The sequence below is a fragment of the Capricornis sumatraensis genome, chromosome 21, assembly GCF_032405125.1.
Source record: "Capricornis sumatraensis isolate serow.1 chromosome 21, serow.2, whole genome shotgun sequence".
In the NCBI taxonomy this organism is placed as follows: Eukaryota; Metazoa; Chordata; class Mammalia; order Artiodactyla; family Bovidae; genus Capricornis; species Capricornis sumatraensis.
The window spans coordinates 49,153,278-49,173,581 of NC_091089.1; the positions used below are offsets into that span (position 1 = coordinate 49,153,278).

Consider the following 20,304-nt stretch of genomic DNA (forward strand, 5'->3'; position numbering starts at 1 on the left):
TGTTAGGTATGAGAGCGTGCAACACCTCACAATGATATATAACTTGCTGTGGCTCTTGAAGTGACCCTCAGTCTCTAGTATCTTTATTACCCCTTGCATTTTATTTTTAAATTGGAGTATAGTTGCTTTACACTGCTATGTCAGTTTCTGCTGTACAATGAAGTGAATCAGCCGTATGTACTACTCTTCTTAAGATTTCCTCCCCAGTTAGGTCACCACAGAGCACTGAGTAGAGCTCCCTATGCTACACAGTGGGCTGTCCAGGTTATCTATTTTATACGTAACAGTGTATGTCAATCCAGTCTCCCAATTCATCTTACCTTCCCCCTGGGTTTCCATACATTTGTTCTCTGCTACTGCTGCTAAGTCACTTCAGTCATGTCCGACTCTGTGCGACCCCACAGACGGCAGCCCACCAGGCTCCCCCGTCTCTGGGATTCTCCAGGCAAGAACACTGGAGTGGGTTGCCATTTCCTTCTCCAATGCATGAAAGTGAAAAGCGAAAGGGAAGTCGTTCAGTCGTATCCGACTCTTAGCGACCCCATGGACTGCAGCCTACGAGGCTCCTTCGCTCATAGGATTTTCCAGGCAAGAGTACTGGAGTGGGGTGCCATTGCCTTCTCCGACATTTGTTCTCTATGTCTGTCTATTTCTGTTTTGCAAATAACATCATTTATACCATTTCTCTAGACTCCACATGTATGCATTAATATATATGTTTTTCTCTTACTTTGTATGATAGTCTCTAGATCCAGCCACATCACTACAAACAATAGAATTTTATTTAAAAAGAAATTAAAAAGATCAGTCAGTCAGTTCAGGTGCTCATGTTTGACTCTTTGTGACCCCATGGACTGCAGCACTCCAAGCTTCCCTGTCCATCACCAACTCCCGGAGCTTGTTCAAACTCACATCCATTGAGTCAGTGATGCCAACCATCCAACCATCTCATCCTCTGTCGTCCCCTTCTCCTCCTGCCTTCAATCTTTCCCAGCATCAGGGTCTTTTCTAATGAGTTGGCTCTTTGCATCAGGTGGCCAGAGTACTGGAACTTCAGCTTCAGCATCAGTCCTTCCAATAAATATTCAGGACTGATTTCCTTTAGGATTGACTGGTTTGATGTCCTTGCAGTCCAAGGGACTCTCAAGTGTCTTTTCCAACACCACGGCTCAAAAGCATCAATTCTTTGGCACTCAGCTTTCTTTACAGTCCAACTCAGAAATGAAAATAAGGACTAAATTTACCAAAAAAAAAAAAAAAAAAACAAAATAGAAAGGAGACAAAGAAAAACAATGAAAATATAAAACAAACGTAAAAATTATCAAATAAAAAAACAAAAAGTAAAGTAAAAATAGAAAAATTAAAATGTATTTAAACATAGAAAAGATTAAAAATAACAAAAAACACCCCTGACAACAAAAAAATGAAACACACAAAAATTAATACTACTAATATCTTCCTGGGGCCTCCTCTGTCAGTGTCCTCACTTCTGCAGTGAGCCACAGCCCCTGCCTCCCGAGGTGGCTTTTCGTTATCACTCGATAGGTTTCTAGACCTGCTGTGGGCACTGTGGAACTCCCACATGGACTTGCCTCCAAAGTCCACTGCTGCTAAAGCTAGACGCCTCTCAGCTGTAGGAACACTCACTGACTATGCAGATATTCCAAACTCGCAAGATTTACCAAGCCAATCGCAGCGATTTAAACTATGGCTTGCACAGCTGCATGAAGATTTCAGTTCCCCTTCATGTCACAATGCCCCTGGGCTCAGCTTGGATTTTGGCCCCAACTTTGCTTGTGTGGCACCCTCAGGGGTCTGTTCCCCACCTGGGCGAGAGGGAGCAAAAGCAACAGCCAATTGGGACACACCCACTCACTCAGGCTGGAGCCGGGTAAGGCGGCCACAGCTGGGCTGTGTGTTGAGAGCCTGGGGCATGCTCACTCTGGCTCAAGTTCCCCTCAATGCCCGTGGAGGCTGCTCACCACCTGCATGCCACTCAACACTGGTGCCTCAATTCCTCAACTTCCCTCATTCACATCTCCTCCAATATATCCACACAGCCAACAGTGGTCCTCTCTCCATATCCAATCTCTTAACCCCATGCTTTAGCACTGAGCCCCTGCCAGCATTCAACTCTTCTTTGTATTTTTCATCTTATTATACTTCTGAGCTGCATTTTTTATTGACTTCTTCTGACGTATCCTGAAATGTCTTTGATATTTTAAGTGTGGTCCTTGAATCTGGAGAAGTCTTCTCACTTCTGAGCCTTTTAGGCATGCATAATTTCAAGAACCACTTCAAACATGCAGAATCAGAACTTGCTTTTTAATATCATCCCCAAGTGGTCTTTCCAGTAGTCATGAACGAAGGTGAGAACTGGACCATAAAAAAGACTTGAGTGCTGAAGAATTGATGCTTCCAAACTGGTGCTGGAGAAGTCTCTTGAGAGTCCTTTAGACAGCAAAGAGATCAAACCAGTCAATCCTAAAAGAAATCAGTCCTGAATACTCACTGGAAGGACTAATGCTGAAGCTGAAATTTTAATACTTTGGCCAACTGATGCGAAGAGCCAACTCACTGGAAAAGATCCTGATGCTATGAAAGACTGAAGGCAGGAGAACGGGGTGACAGAGGATGAGATAGCTGGAGGGCATTACCGACTCAATGGACTTGAGTTTTAACAAACTTCAGAAGCTAAGTGAAGGACAGGGAAGCCTGGCGGGCTGCAGTCCATGGGGCTGCAAAGAGCTGGACACGACTAATCAAGCAAACTAAACTGAACCATATGATTTGCATGCACATTACAGTTTGTAAAACATTTATACTGTTCATTTACTTTCAGACCTGTGCCTATCTGTACACAGCTTTCAATCATTTTTACCTCTACAAGTTCTATGTGGTATCTTTTAGTATTTAATTGGATATACTTTATAATTCCTTGCATGTATTTTTCAGTCTTGTCTTTCACTTCATTGAACAAGCCAAGATGATCATTTTAATCTGTCCCTGATAATTTCATTATCTAAAGTCCCTGTTTCATTGTTTCTTCCTCCTGAAACTTAAGGGTTTTTTTTTGTTTTACTTCAAGCAGCTCATTTTGTTTGGAATTTTCTTCTGGGGTGAATGTACATTCTTCCAGAGTGAATCTGTATTTACATCTCCCAGGTACCATGGGGCACTACCATTACGGAGGGTCACTAAATTTTCAGGTTGAAGTTTTAGTCAAAATATCTAATACTATGCATTCAAGCTACAAGACTGTGTGAATGTGAAGCCTTGTGGTAATTTTCCTCCTTACCTAAAAGCTCAAGATTCCTTGTGATTCCCTCGTAGACTAGGATTACTTCTACTCCATCTTTATACTAACGGTACAGCCCTTTGGGCTCTGGTTGTATGGGGAGAAAATCACATAGTAGATAACTTAGGACCTTTGAGATTTGCTTGCTATAATCATGCCCCAGAGCCTGTGAAGACCAAAGTCAGGTTGCTCTGGTTAACAAATAACTGCTGAAGCCAACTGCAGCAGTTTTGTTTTACTCTCTAAATACCCCATTTTACTTCTTCCTTGAGAATTCCTTGATTTTATACTAGCTAATAAATGCATCAAAGCTTTAAAAAAAATTTTTTTTTAAATCTAAGACTCTTAGCTGTTCTAGCAGGAGCCTGGCTAGCTTCAAATAGGTGCCTGTTTGATCCTGGCCAGTTGGACAAAATCTAGTGTTATCAGGCAACTTTTCAAACTGCTGGTTGACACAATTTAACGTGTTAGGAAACAAATGTAATGAATGGGTCACACTCAGAATTTTAAAATAATAGAAATAGATATTAGAATAGAAAAATAGCTATGGACTCTGCAAGAACTAGCCACTTCAATTTAATGTGTCAGGAAAGCAATGTAGAGGGTCACAATCATTATTTTCAAAAATAAAGATATTATAAATAACTACCAAAATAGATACCTAAGTGAGCAGACCCATGAACATTCTGTAAGAACTAGATATGTCTCAATAAACACTACAGCCAACTGAGACAGACAGCACAGGAAAACCGGTAAAGAGCATGTGATGAATATATGAAATGGAAGGAACAGGCCATTTAATCTTTTGTAAAATGTGGTTCCATTTGATTTTCTAGCATATGAAGGTCAACTTCTATTAGGAGGGTTATTGCTGTATTATCTGAGTTTTATATTAACACAGTTTGTAGTTTATCAAACTAAATGCACAGACATATAATCTTCTGTTGGTAAACATGTCATTACTATGAGTTTCAATTATGGTGTCTGTTTTTCAGAAAGATTATCGACAATATTTTTAAGTGGAAAATAAGAATTAAAAGATATTACTGTAGCATATTTCTTAACATTGCTAGCAATATGAATGTATTTATGACAATGGCTTAAAACAAAATTAGAGTGTTATACCTCATTTTTCCATCATGGACTTTTAATCACTACATTCCAGGAGAGAAATCTGAAACATAGTGACTTCCCTTCCATGCAAGAAGAGATTGGATTTATCCTTCTGCCCACAACAATCAAAATATTCTCAAAGTATATGGAACAACTGCTTCTTTGATGCTGGATATCAGGGACAGTGATTCTTGAGAGAGTGGAAACAAATGAATTGAGCCCTACCACTGCCCCAGCTTATTACCTCGTGAGTTTCCAAGCTGCAGCACAGTAGAGAACCCAGGCAAAGGCCAGCAGATCCTTTGAATTTAGAAAACAGCCTGAGAACCCAGAGAGACCAAGGTGGTGAGAACTTGCAGGACAGAAAACAGAGACAAGGAGCTAAACAGAGAGGGATTCCTTCCAGAATCCATCACAGTGGCTATCAATAAATGCATGTAAGTAAATTATATGAGGACGAGGGGAAAATACAAAGAATTAGAGGGAATAATGTCAAGCACACAGAACCAGAAATGGTGCCTATTCCCAAAAGCCACAGTGTAAAACCTCACAATTCAAGAGGCACTGCATATGATAACCAGGAGGGTCTTGCCTCATTATTGTGGAACAGCTAGCCTTGGACAGATCACTGTTCTGGAGGCTCCTAAAAAATCAGAGAAGACAGACATGAAAGAATCAACTATTTCCAAGTGACATAACTGCATCCCAAAACAATGCTCAATTCATTCATACAAACACAAATATATTCAGCACAACACAAAATTTACAGTGCCTGGCATCTAAACAAAGATTACCAGGCATGTAAGCAGAAAAACACAATCCATGAGGAGACATACCAACCAACCAAAATCAAACCAGAATGGACCCAGGCGTTAGAATTTGCCAATAAGGACAGTAAATCATTGTTATAATTTTATTCCATATATTAAAAGACTCAATTAGCAACTTGGAATATACTATAGACCCTAAATGAATTTCCAGAAATGAAAAATATACTGAATGAAATTACCAGATAATTCGTTAATCCTTTAAATGTTAATGAAATCATACATGCTTTTTAAATATGTAAGAACCAACAATGATTCCTAAAACTTTGTTTTTAAAATACAGTGTGTATATTGAGACATAACTTAAAATATATTACTATGTTCACATTTGAAAGTTTTAGAATCACTGATGTAGGGCCTTGTCAGTCATGGTAAAAACATCAGATTTACCCAGAGTGAGCCAGGGAAACATTAAGGATTTTGAGCACAGCGGTTATATGATCTGAATTGTGTCTTCAGAAAATGAACTTGTGGGGCCTCCCTGGTGGTTCAGTGGTAAAGCACCTGCCTGCCACTACAGGAGCAAGGGTTCGAGCCCTGGTCTAAGCAGCTCTCACAAGCTGTGGAGCAACTTAAGCCCTGTGTCACAAGTACTGAGCCTGTGCTCGAGAGTCAGGGAACTGCAACCATGCTGCAGCTACTGAAGCCTGTGTGCCCTAATGTCCGTGCTCCACAGCAACAGAAGCCACTGCAATGAGAGGTCCACGCATCGCTATCGAAGAGCAGCCTCTGCTCCCAGTAATCAGAGAAAAGCCCATGGAGGCACAAACCCAGCACAGCCAAAAATAAATAAACAAACTTAAAACAACAACAACAAAAAAAAAACTTGTTACTGGGAGAGAGAGGGATAGGGAGACGGGTGAAAACAGTAAGATGCTTCCTACAGTTATGGTACTTCAAGTGAGAGGAGACACACACTGCGGTGACTGCCCATGTGGCCAAACTATGTCATACACTGCTGAGACAAAACAAGGTTTTCCTCAAGAATTAAAACGCTGGGCTTTTGTATCCCCAACACGTAAATGCTACCAAGAGACAGCTAATCAGCTCTGAAAACATGTGGTTTCCCCAAATCGTTATATAAACCATCAAGAAACCAGTATCAGTTCATATTCCACATTTTAAAAAACTGCAGTTCTCTTTTAATTTTGTTGTTCAGTCGCTCAGTCATGTCCGATGCCTTGCGACCCCGTAACTGCAGCAAGCCAAGCTTCTCCGTCCTTCCGCATCTCCCAGAGCTGGCTCAAACTCCATGTCCATCGAGTCGGTGATGCCATACAACCATCTCACGCTGTCGTCCTGTCTCCTCCTGCCTTCAACCTTCCCAAGCGTCAGGGTTTATTCTAATGAATCGGCTCTTCACACCAGGTGGTCCAAGTATTGGAACCTCAGCTTCAACGTCAGTCCTTCCAATGAATATTTAGAATTGATTTCCTTTAGGATGGACTGGTTTGATCTTGCAGTCCAAGGGACTCTCAAGATTTCTCCACCACCGCAGTACAAAGGCATCAATTCTTTGGCACTCAGCCTTCTTTATGGTCCAGCTCTCACATCCATACAGGACTACTGGAAAAACCGTAGCTCTGACTATACAGACCTTTGTCTGCAGTTATGTTTCTGCTTTTTAATACGTTGTCTGAGGTTATTGATATTTCTCCTGGCAATCTTGATTCCAGCCTGTGCTTCATCCAGCCTGGCATTTCCCATGATGTGCTCTATATATGTTAAATAAGCAGGGTGACAATATATAGCCTTGACGTAGTCCTTTCCCAATTTGGAGCCAGTCCATAGTTCCTTTGCTTCTTGACCTGCATACAGGTTTCACAAGAGGCAGGTAAGGTGTCTGGTATTCCTAGATACCAATACAATTGTACTGCAATACCCAGAGTAGTATAGCTGCCCCAGGTAACTTGGCCCCTAGGATACAGAGATTACAGGCAGAATTTCCCCAGCCTTATGTATACAGTAGGCTGAGTCTACAATGGTCCTAGGCCTTCAGGTTTAATGAAACACCTACTGGCACATTCTTGTCCCTACTGTGCACTTCCCTACCGATCTCCCATTCCTGGCCCTTGTCCCTCTAAGAGTTTGGAGTCTATTAGGTTAGTAAGCGCACTTCCTCCAAAATCCCCAGCTTCTTTCACCCGTCTGCCTTCTCGTTTCCTTCCCTTGTGAATACCTGTTGCTCAGATGTCAAGTCATTTCTACAGTCAGCATTAAGTCAAACACAAATGACGACCCACCATTTCTTCATTCACAAGCATTTATTGAGCACCTACTATGTGCCACACCATGTCTGGCTCTGGGATACAACTGAAATATCACCCCTGCCCTCAAGGAGCTTACAATCTAGCAGAGGAAACATACAGTGAACTAACATAAAATAAACACAGGTTGTGCTATCTGCCATATAGGATACAAACAGTGATGTGGTTAGGATATTTAGGAAACACTTTTTAGACAGAATAGTCAAGGAAGGCCTGTATGAGAAGATGGGTAAAAACTGAGTATGAAGCCTGACTCCCTGCTTATATGCTGCAAGTCACTTACCCTCTCAGAATCTGTTTCCACATTTGTAGAATGGAAATAATCATATGAAACTCAACCAATGCTCCTTACTGTGAATCACCACGAAAAATCTTCAACAACTTGTTGCTATTGATATTCTACATGATTTTCATGACTTCTTACATACTTAATATTCCTTAGCAAACTTCTGGCTATTTTGGACGTTTTCAGCCCTCTTGTAGCACCCTGACTCCACCTTTAACCACTGCACTATGATCTCCCTACTTACTGATTTATATGGCCTTAGTTAGTTAGTAGTATTAGCCGCTCAGTTGTGTCTGACTCTGTGACCCCATGAACTACAGAGTCCATGGAATTCTCAAGGCCAGAATACTCGAGTGGGTAGCCACTCCCTTCTCCAGGGGATCTTCCCAACCCAGGGATCGAACCCAGGTCTCCCGCCTTGCAGGTGGATTCTTTACCAGCTGAGCCACCAGGGAAGCCCCATCTATTGGATGACAACTTTGGTGAAGGTAAGTCTCTATTGTGTATTCCAAATGCCTGATACAGTGCCTGGCATATACAGCCTCTCAAATATTTAATGACATGACACTCATAAGCCAAAAGCGGCAGCCAAAAGCAGCAGCCAAAAGGTGGAAGACATAAAGGATAGAGGGGAAGTCTCATGGAGGGAGGTCCTGAGGACAACATAGGACACAGGCGTCGAAGGTTCACGGGGCTGGACTGGCCTTTGGCCCAACTCGTCCTCTGAGGCTGGAATAAAGGAGGGAAAGAAATCATGCTGAAGTCCTGAATCTTCTGACTGAATTTGGAAACAAGATCACCTGCTAAGAAAGGCGTGTTCTGAACAGTAGTGGTAGGCTGCCATCAAACACAAACACAAAAGACAAGTAAGTGTTGGTGAGAATGTGGAGAAAAGGAAATCCTTGTGCACTGTTGGCAGGAGTAAACTGGTGCAGCTAGAATGGAAAGCAGTATGCGGGATTCTCAAAAAACTAAGCACAACTACCATAGGATCTGGCAATTCCACTTCCGGGTTATTTACATGATGTTAAGTGACTTCAGAGAGATATGTGCACATCAATATTCACTGCAACATTATTTTACAATGGCCAATGTATATGGAAGCACCTTAAGTGCCCATACATGAATGGGTAAAGAGTGCATACATGCACAACACAGCCACTGACAACAAAAAAGAAATCTTGCCATTTCCAACAACATGCATGAATCTAGAGGGTTATTATGCTAGGTGAAATAAATCAGAAAAAGACAAATACCATATGATCTTGCTCCTTCGTGGAATCTAATCAAATGAAATGAAAAGACTCATAGAGAATAAATGAGTGGTTGCCAGAAGGGAGGGGCTGGAGAGGGGAAGAAATGGGTAAAGGGAATTAAGAGATATAAACCTCCAGTTATAAAATAAGCATAAAAACATACAGCATAATACATTATTATAACTTCTTATGGAGACAAATGGTTACTAGATTTATCATGGCGAGAATACATGCAACCAAATCATGCAGTACATCTAAAATTAACAATTTTGTGCATCAACTATACTTCAATTAAAAAAGAAGGAATGGCAATATTTGCATTAATTGATGAGAATGGGGAAAGAACCACACAGTGTCAAGTCAAAGGATGGGCAGGTGACTGAGAAGGGCTCTGAGGACATGCTGAAGGATGTGATATTGCAGTGGGGTAGGAAGTACAAAGAAAATAGAGAAGGTTAAATAGGGAGTTTCAATGGAAGAAAATGTTGGAGGCAAGATAACCAAAACTCTCACCAGCCAGTGTTGGATGGGTCATCTGTCAGAACACGAAGTCACTGAGAATACGACAGAATCAGAGATGGCCAAGTACACTGTCAGGAAGTGAGGCCTTCAGCAAACCAATGGGAGTGATCGATGGTAAGAGCAGAGGTAACTGACAGTGTAACTTCCTGACATAGGCAACACAAGGGCAGATTTTTGTCAGAAGCCTTGAGAAATTATTTAGAAATTACAAGACAGAGGAAAGGCAGCCGCCACCAGCTCCTGTGATAGTGGAATGTGGACACAGCCCACACTGGTGAGAGCTGCAGGCTATGGCAGGCCTTTAGAAGACAGCCAAATTCGTTATGACAAGGCAGATAAGTACAAATTCAAAAAAACCCATTAACTTGCAGCCAAGCATGGTTAAGGGAGGAGAGAGGGTGGACAGAGGGCTTCCCCATGGCTCAGCAGGTACAGAATCCACCTGTAATGCAGGTGACAGAGGCTACAGTCCAAAGGGTAGCAAAGAGTTGGTCACGACTGAGCGACTGGGCATGCACAAGTGCAAGGGTGGGCAGGCAACTGGGAGAGACTAGAACACATACAGAAGGGAGACAAGTGATGGTAAGAACGGAGGCAAGGGAGTCTGCACTTCTTAAACACTGCAGAACAAAAATACGCTTCTTGAAAACTTTCTGAAATCTCATCTTAATCATCAAACTCACCATTGTCTCCCCTTAACGACTGCTGTCCATTCTACCTTGAGAAATGGCCTCAGCTCTTACTCCTACATCCACTTAATCTTGAGTCTTCCTTTGAAATGGCTCCATCATCCACTCCTTCCTTATTCCTGGAGCCATCACCTGAAATCAGTTCTCACAATTTTATGTCTAGGTTACCACACCAGCCTCCCAAATAGCCTACCTAATTAGTGTCACTTCAGTTTAGTCAGAAGGCTTTTGAATTAATAGGTCTGTTTCAGACACCCAAGTCCAACTGCAAAATTTATGTTTCATTTGCAACATAAAGACAACTACTTTCCTTTGAAAGACTGCAGTAACGAATGTGATATGTTGTAGGTTTCTTAGCACATCTCTTAGCAGGTAAGAATTCCTGATTTTTGAAAACTTGTTATAAGCCCTTTGAAGAATGGGACCAGATCTGTTTTACCAGTCTAGTCCACATACACTTTCAAAACACACTGAAATCTTGTTGAATGGTTTGATAAAGGCCAAAATACGAGGGATATTTTATAACACAACACTCTTTTGCTGTGTTTTACAACAGAAACACTTTTACAAGTGTTGAGCTTGTAAAGACTTGAGCTTTGAAAACATAAAAGCAGCTTTAAAATCCATTCAAAAAGAAACAGTTCAGGAAACAATGTGGTATGCCAATCAAGAAAGTAACACCTTGAGCAAAAGACTGTTTTTTCTTATTCCAGAGCTACCTTGAGAACATCAAATGGGGTGGGAAACACACACGAAAAAAAATGAAAAAGCAAAGCTTAGCTCTGCTTTTGTTGTTGCTTTAGCCTTACCACTTTTCCAGTTTGAGTTGGACTGCCTTTGGCTCAGATGATCCTACTGGCTTTGGGGAACTCAGAAAGGCCAAAATGGAGCCTAAGGGAAGAGGAAAAAAAGAGAGAGCTGGCTACTAAGGGCTGGCCCCAGGCAAAGATGGTTTCAGAAAGTCAAGACTTTCTAATTAAAAATGGAAAACATAGTGTAACACGTTTATGAATGTGTTATGAAGTAGCACATTACTTCATAATGCAAGTAAAAATGTGTGAAAAATCATTTGGATATCCTTATAAGCATGTTTCTGGAACTTATCAGAGAGATATATTTGAAACTGAGACATCCCAGGAAAATTTCTGCCGATTATCTCCAAATCAGTTACCCCAGCTCACCAAGGTCAGAGGTGGAAGGCCTTAATGCAGATGCCTGCATACAGTTAATGGTACATATTCTTGGAAAATATGGTTAGATAGTTCTTCTCATACCACATGGTTAGCAAAACCACTTGGAAAAGTGCTGTGCACCAAAACCTACAGAAGTATTTGCATCCTTGACTCAGAAGTTCACCTCTAGGAATTTATCCTAAGGAAATAATTTATGCACAAAGACATGCACTGAAACACAGCGTCATGATATAACCTAAAATGTCCAACAGGGAAAGGCAACAGAAAGCATGGCACATCCATACAGTGTAGTGTTTAGTAACTTGGAATAATGCCTGTAGACTGAGAAAAAAGAATCAAGATACAAATTACACTGAGAATGAATAAAACTATGTAAAATCACAAACATGTAGCAAAGAGACCAGCAAGAAACATTCAAAAATATTTAAGTGCCCTTTCTACCTTTTCTGTATTGTCTGGACTTCCCACAATAAGCATGTATTACCAACAGAAAAAAAAATAATTATAAATACAAATAATAAACAGAAAAAAAAAATACTGAATCAGGCAAGCATTAAAGCAGAATGGGCATTTTTATACATTTATTGGTTTCTGCTAAGAATTGGAGTGAGGTTCCTAACAAAAAAGCGGGGGCTTACAAACCAGTCATTCTTTAAAAAGCAGAGAAATTATTTAATTTCTTTTCTGTAAGATCCACCATATCCATGTAGAAACGTAGCAGAGAAGATGGTGAGTCAGGTTCTGTCGTGAATTACCAAGCTGGATGACAACTCCATGCTCCCACAACACACAGACCTAGACCCAGGGTCACAAGACACAATGCCAGACCCAAGTTTTAAATGGCATGCTGCTCTACATTTTCCATGATGAAAAAGATTAGGAAAATAAAAAGTGCTTACTTGGGGCGAGGGGAGACTTTTTTCACACTCATTGGGGGCCAGAGAGAAATGAAAGACAGAGCTGAGAACTAATACTTTATAAAATTCAACTTTACTTAAAAAGACAAAATGTAACTAATACTTTTTTGGCAGAAGAAAAGCAGACACCTTGGTTACTAGATGACAGACGTTCAGGACTGCTCTGAAGGAAGAATGGCCGAAAGGTCTGATTCCTAAATCACAGCAGTCTGTTGAATATCTTTCTTCTACAATCCAACCTTTCTTCAAATCCTTTTAAAATTCTACCCTAGGGAAATGTGCTTTATACCCAGAGTTATGTATCTCCTTATGTATACTCACAATCGTTCACTTAATCATGGTATTTCCATTCTAGCTTTCTGGACTCTACAGTTTTGTTTGGCCTTTATAATCATCCCACAACAGATGCTGAAAGAATTTATACCTTCTGGGCAGAAATGGAAACAAAGTCCTAAAGCAGCTTACCTAAGAATCAAAGTTAGTCGATGCAAGCAGACCCTAGGCATGAAGCTACATTCAGTACCAATTATATTGTCATGAGTTACCAGAGCAAGGAAACTCTTCTAACATTTCTGTGTGAACAAAGATAAAAACACAGGCTGGCTAAGTGTTTTAAGAGGCTGGTAACTGCAGTTCCTTTTCTTAAACATCATCAGATGGCAGATGGTTGGCTGCCACTTAAGTAACAGGTAGAGATGACCTCCTCTGAAACTGAATTATACTTGGTTGAGCAGCTATCTTGGCTAGTAAAAGACACTATACTACAAAGGCAGGGTCCCAGTAAAAGTTATTTGGTGGCCATACTAAAAAAAGCACAATGGCTTAGTAAGCATGCTGTTGTCAGAGCCAAAAGCATAAAAAAAGGTACTCACCTTCAAAGATACATGCATAAAAGCCTGAATTTAAGATTATAAACTTAAAAATATGTTTTAAAAAATGTTAGTCGCCTATATGAGATAAATTAAAAATTTATGTAATTTAGTGTAAAGCACCAAAAATGAACAACACAACTGTTCACATAAAATAGTGAAAAGAAAACAAAGTACAACTATAAAAGCACAGCGATTATCAGTTACAAGAATCAAGTAAATGAACTAATTTCTATTATTTTTTTCATTTACCTTATAAAACTCTGTTAAGTTGGGGGGGGGGGTCTCTGAGAAATCTAATGGGTAACAAAATGATAACAAATATACAGCATTTCTTTATTAACAAATTGTACCACACAAATCAGGTTACTTTTTCTGTCTGATTACAGAGTTAACAGAACTTGCATCCACATTTAGAGCAGCGATATAAAAGTTTACCAGGAAGAAATTCTGTGTATGGACCAAAGGACTGCAACATGTCCTAAGAATTTAAAACTGGCAACTATGATGTAACAACTGCAAGAAGATTCAGGTTTGTTTTCCATGTTTCTAACTCTCCCAAAGGGATAATACATTAGGGGGATAATACAGCCAAAGAAGGGATGATGTAGAAAATCACAGGAAATTAAACGAGTACAGAAACAGCACAAAGATCATGAGAACTTGAGAAGGTGTAAAAAACCAAGCAGTGACAAGGCAGCTCCCTGGAGCTGCACCAGCCCTGACTGTTCCCTACCCTACATGAAACTGGTGGGCTCTTCATCTGGGCATCTCAGCCTGAGAAATCCGCCAGACTAATGATTTTTAAACAAAGGTTTACTTAGATACAGCTTAGGGAGAGAAAGCTAAACATTAGCAAAGTATTAACTCCTTGAGAAATCAAAATTGTGCAGCCAAATGAAAGCAAAGTATAAAATCTGGATAAAAAATGTTTCTCTAAGGGTAAAATTCAGCTTCCTGAGAGATTTTAAATCAAACACATAGTAAGAGGGTGGTTTTCAAAGTGGGTTTAAGGCCCATCCTCTCTTCAAACTGTTCTTATACTCAAACACTTCTAATTTTGTTTTTATCTTCTGTGGTTTCAGGAAACATCTTTTTAAAAATAAAAAATAAAGGAAATCTGATGCCGCCTCCATCCCTTTGCTATTGTTTGTTCTTTAAATTTAAAAATCACTGCTATGAGAAAAATGAGATCTATGACACACTTTGTCAGCGTTCCTCATAGCAGATTTGAACATTATCCTATAAAATAAACAAGTAACAGAAGTTCTTAGGAAGAAATTAAACTTTGCTATTCCCACTGCCCCTAAATCTGTTCTTCCACTGCCTCCATGCTCTCAGTATTTCTGGACAGTGTGAACAAAATCTTAACATTCCAGCCACACCTCAATCCAGAAACATTTCAGTCAACGGTCACAGAGAACTTCTTTGAGAAGGTAAGCCCCTATTTACAGACATCTCTAGAATAAGAAAGTTCAATTACCCAAAAACAGCACACATTACATCAGGGCAGACTCTGTATAGTGTTCTTCAACATACTCACTAATAAGGAGCAGCCAAATCCCAGAACTCCACTCTGCATTCTCAAGCACAGAACACCAGAGTGGCAACAACCGCCAGGGGAAACATACAGGCCATGTTTCTTGGATGGAAATGAAGAACAGTGGAACCCAAGCTTTGGCCACTTATCTAGACTTCATTATTTCAACAAAACAGAACAAATCCATGGAAAGGGCCCATTTGGCAAATGTAACTTCTTTCCATATATTTTTCCTTCACATCAGGTTAAACAAAAAGTTGTCATTTTAGAATCACTGATTACATCTTTTTAAATTAGAAAAAAGTATACTTGAATATTTACATAATTTTATTGCTGTGTATTACAACAAAAAAAATTTAACTGATTTGTAGAATCTATCCAGTAACATGAAATTGAAATCCATCTCTCAGGAGGATGTCATTACAGCTGAATATATCTGATGCTCCAGAGTACATCAAGAGTAAGAAAAATCCGTGCATGTCATGTGGTTCTTGTTGCAGTCATCTGTGTTCATCTCTCAGAAGGCAAACGAATCCATCTGACATTTCAATAAATACCAAAGTAATCATTAGCAAAAAAACAGCTTCCACGGACCAGAGATCCAAGAAAGAGCAGTTCTGATGAATGATTCCTAGAATCGAGTGAGTCCTCCTTTAGTCCAGTGAGATGATGTCAGGAATGTTACTTCCACTGCTGGTTATGACCCCTGTCTCACTCCTGCTGCTGGATGAACTAACATGAGTACTGCTTTCATGGGGGCTGGTGGTGGTGACAGACGCACTGCTGGCTGTTAAGGGTGAGGTGAGACTATCCAAAAACATAGGAGGACAGTACTGCTTGAAACAAACAATGATGCGGATGAGGACGAGGCTTCATTGATTGTAAATAAAGAGACTACACACTGTTAGATACGCACAAGTGATAGCCACATATTTAAATCTTGGTGGGATTTTAAAATTTCTCAAAACTTCACATCTTTGGATAGAAGGTGGCACAAATTTAACATTTTACATTATTTGATGAGTGCAGCATATTCTTGACTGTCTCAAAACAGAATATGTTGACCAAAAGGTAGTAGTACAAAAATGTCAATAATATCTATCTATAGTTGTTTAATACTAGCCCCACCATTATGACTCATACTTAGTCTTGAATTTGCTCACTAAATGTATTTATACCAAATTTAAAGCACATTGTAAAAGGCTAATAAACTTATCTTTAATGGCTTTAAGCAAAAGTGCTACCAAAAAATTCAGTTAATTCTTTCAAAAGTTATTATTAATTAGACCCTTAAGGAACAATGTTAAGACTGACCAGCAGAAAAACAACATCTGATTTCTATCTACATACACGTAACAGTTACTTGTGTGAATAGAAGACAACATACACTCTAATATAGAGACTACATGGTAGCTAACTACCCCGGGATGCTCAGAATGAGATCTCCTGTATTTTGGAATAAAAAACAAACAAAATTTTGGAATAAATCTTAAAGGAAATCTAATTGCCTCTGAGATGCCTGCTTGACAGCCCCCTCCAAGTATTTATAAATGTTGGTTTAAATCTTAGTTGCTGATCCCCAAACAAATTTCAACCTGGGTTTAAGTACTCTGATACTGACCAGGAGGAAGAGAGACAAGAGCTAAAAGTTTTATTTTATATCACCGTAGACTGTTTTATGTGAGAAACAACTGCACTAACTTTAGTATGATAAGCGAGGTCCAGCACACACTGTAAGAGGAGAGGTCCTAAGCTGGTGTTTAGATTGACTACAGGAAAGATCAGTAAGGACGGCTCATCATTATTATCAATTCGAGGTATTTTTTATCAACAAATTAGCCTGACACCAAGCATCTGAATGGCCCTATAAAATCAAAATCCTCAAGGTTCCAAGATGATTTTTTTTAAAAAGGATGGTTCACATAAAAATCAGTAATACTTTAACCCTAAAGAATCTATCTCCTAGAAAAATACATAGATATTTTGCTATAGAATCTACTGATGTAACAAAGTCAATTGAGGGTGAAAAGAAACTTCTCTTCCTGTGCTTGTCACCTTGGGCCCAAACTTCCAGTACTGTTTGTGTGATCACACACAGGATTAAACCAGGAAGCTGATACACAACCTGTGGTTAGCTGATTCTGAGCAGCCTACAGAAGCAGTGACCCATGGTTCTTCCTCTGTCCGTCCCTACTCTCAACACCTCTCTGTCTCTTTCCCCGTCAGCTTTCCTTGCGCCTTCTCCTCCTCTGCTACCAGCCTATCAGCGGAGTCTGTGCTCACCACAAGGTCTTCATGGTGGGACACTGGAATACTAGTTTCTTATCTCCGACAGAGAAAACACGAATGGTTGATTTATAGCAACTTTAGGTGAGGGCTTCTTCAAAGTCTGAATTTGACTGTCTTTAAAAACTAGGAAGAATCAAGCTAATGATTCAATCTGTTTAATCAACTTCAGCCATCTTCTATGTACAGAACAAGTGTTTTACAAATTATCTGTATAAAGTTTCAACATTTCCAGTCATCCAGCACAGCTTCCCCTCATTTTAATCACTCAAATGCTTGTTAAGAAATGCCAAATGATTATATTAAACTAAACAAAAAATAATTTTAAATGCTAGTAGTAAAGGTCAAGATATCATAAACTGAAAAACAACATCATGCCTCCAAGTAAAATTGTGAAATATTTATAGAAGTACTTTCCTTCCATCAATTTAAGTAACTGAGAGTTGACTGTCCTGATTTTATGCAACTGGTCATTTTTAGTTAGTGACACAACCAACAATCCAATACAAATTAGTTGCTTAAATTCAGGATACATACCTGGGGATCAACTGGAATAAGGGAAAGAAAATCCAAACCTAAAACAAAAATGTTCTGTTAATAGTTGTCTCATATTTCGGAGACAAGAATTATTTCCCCAAATCATTTTTTATTTAAGTCATAGAGAACATCTGGGTTAAGTCCTTACCATTCTGCTGTAGAGAAGGTCTATACCACAATCAGGATATTTCAGGATATTTATGTGCATAAAACCCAAAAATGTACGTATGTCTTGACAAACAACTGGAAAAACCATCCCCAGAGGTTTAAAAGGGGTAGAGGAGTCCAAAATTTAAATAGAACTTTCAAAGCAAATTTTTGCTTAGCAGAATGAGAAGCAATGAAATGAAGAGATGATTATCTGGACTGAGACGTTAAAAAAACATGCTTAGTCTCTTAAGACACTTCACATTTATTTTTTTAGAAATACACATTTAGCTTCATCTAAAATATCACTTCTTTAACAAATAAATGTCCGTTTCATGGACAGCTCTCTGTCCCACGGTTCCCACAACAAAAGGAGTAGTACACAGTTCAACACGCTGCATAAAGCAAGCACTTTGTAACGGCTGCTTACTAACAAGCTAAATCTTGCCAAGGTGTACTGGGTTATAAGCTAATGCAGTTTTCTAAAGATTTGGGATCCTCCAATTATACTTCAGAAATAGAAAAGTGACAAGAGGTTGCCCAGTAATACTGTTTTGAAATATTAAACTTGTAACAATAAATAATAAAATCTTCATGTCTGAAAAGTCTAGCAATAAACTTCAAGGTCAGTTCCCCTAGACCTCTGTTTGACTAAATTCTACGACATTAAAAAAAAATCATATATTAGGTATAAGATTACTAAGGCCAATTTTTATTTATTCTATGAATTTTTATATCCTGGTATTCAACGTCACCTCAAATACAATAATTGTAATAGAGTGTACTATGATACTGGACTGTTAGTCTAAACAGAGAATATTAGTGGGAAATGATATTTAACCTGTCTGAATATAACTGATAAATCAAATGTTTAAGTTTATTCCCTTATAATCTCTAAATAAGGGTATAATGATAATACTTACTGAATAATACAAGCTGTAGCACCAATCATTTGAAAGAAGTTATTCAATTTCTAAAAGATTTTTGAAAACTCCTGACATGACTTGTCATTTCTTATGCCTATCACTAGCTGTAAGATACAAGATTTGAGCCAACACTGGACAAAGGGAATCATAACCAGTTCTTCCAAAGAGTTCCCCATTAAAGTGATACTAAGGAGGTGATGTACTTCAGTAAGCGAGTTTCTGTTCACAGTAATAATAGCACTGAGTAAATCCTCTCTCTGTGGCAGCTGAACAGTAATTCAAAATCTGTCTAGCCCTTATAATAATCATCTGCAAGTTTTATATATTCACCATTTCTATTACTGGATGATTATTTCATGTGTGCTAACAGTCTATTGATAAAATACTTTAAGGGATAATTGAATATGATAACTTAACGCCATAATAAAAGTATCTAGAAATTTTTCTGAAATTTTGGTTGAAACCCACTGTTATCTCCCTAGCTGTATTATACAGATGCTCTCTACACAAAATTCAATAATATTTCAATGTAAATATTTCTCACTGAAACCATTTTCTCTCCAACAGTAATACTGAAGCTTGCACAGTATTTCAGATGTTATTCCTTCTATTAAAAAACTATTATCAACAATGTCTTATAATTCTACTTTGTAAGTATAGACTATGAAAACTCTTACATGAAACAGATGAAGAAGCTTCATGAATAGTGATTAAAACATTATTGCCTTAATACTTTATAAAAAGTTCAGTAAAATGCTATTCTTATTTCACCATAAGTTTGAACTGCAATGGTATGCTGTGTTTTCACTCTTTAAGTATTTCATAATTATCTTTAACTAAAAAAGCAGGTAGTTTTAAAAATTATGATGGTACATTCTAAATGCTTTTCTCAATACTGATAAATCTGTAGTTTTTAGATTTTAAATGCTGCTTCATGTGAAACTGACTCTGTATGTCTTATTAATAACAACACATTTTACTTACTTGAGCCATGAAGTTTAACAAAACATAACTGCTACATGATTAAATATGTAAATGTTTAGCACTTTCAGATTTTAATGATACAACTTTTGAGCACCATTCGCACCTGACAGTATGGCACTAGCAATAATAAGGCAGTCATATTTTTCGTGAAATAATCAAGCTGCTTTCCACTCCACAAACACAAATTATGCTTTATTTTTGCATTCACTGTTGCACAGTATCAGAAGATGCTCCCAGCTGCAGTTCATTATTAATATCATTTCTTCTTTGTTCTCCTGCAGATTCAGAAGATTCATGTTTATGATGTTTTAAAAGGAATGTTGAGAAATGTATTAAGAGTTTGTCATCTCTCAATTCTTGGTGTTCTATTTAATATTTTATTATAAATTATTAAATTTATAAATAGCAAAACTCTGTACAGTATGACTAATTACATAAAAATTATGCACAAAAAAAATCCCTAAAGTAATTACTAATTACAAAAGAGCATATTAACAGTAAAACCCAAATAAAAACTAAACTATTTGGATCAAGTAACTACTACATCATTCATAAATGACGGTAAACTGGTTAACTCTCCTAAAGAACAATAGATCCTATTCTATTCCATTTATCAATAAGAAAGTCTTTTAACATTTTAATAAGCA

The 20,304-nt window shown here is 38.6% G+C and overlaps 1 protein-coding gene across 4 annotated transcripts in view; it reads right to left on the reverse strand.

Annotated features, from left to right (window-relative positions):
• Positions 1–13,631: 13,631 nt before the first annotated feature.
• Positions 13,632–20,304, reverse strand: part of PIAS2 (protein inhibitor of activated STAT 2) — a 93,537-nt gene continuing 86,864 nt past the window's right edge. The window contains exons 13-14 of one of the 4 annotated variants that reach the window (XM_068993977.1): positions 17,601–17,638; positions 13,632–15,315 (exon numbers count right to left, since the gene is read on the reverse strand). In XM_068993977.1, coding sequence (XP_068850078.1) covers positions 15,295–15,315; positions 17,601–17,638 — 59 coding nt within the window. In that variant the 3' untranslated portion in view covers positions 13,632–15,294. Of the gene's footprint in view, positions 15,614–17,600; positions 17,639–19,825; positions 19,933–20,304 lie in introns of those variants that run through there. The other 3 variants (XM_068993975.1, XM_068993974.1, XM_068993976.1) reach the window with 3 other exon arrangements.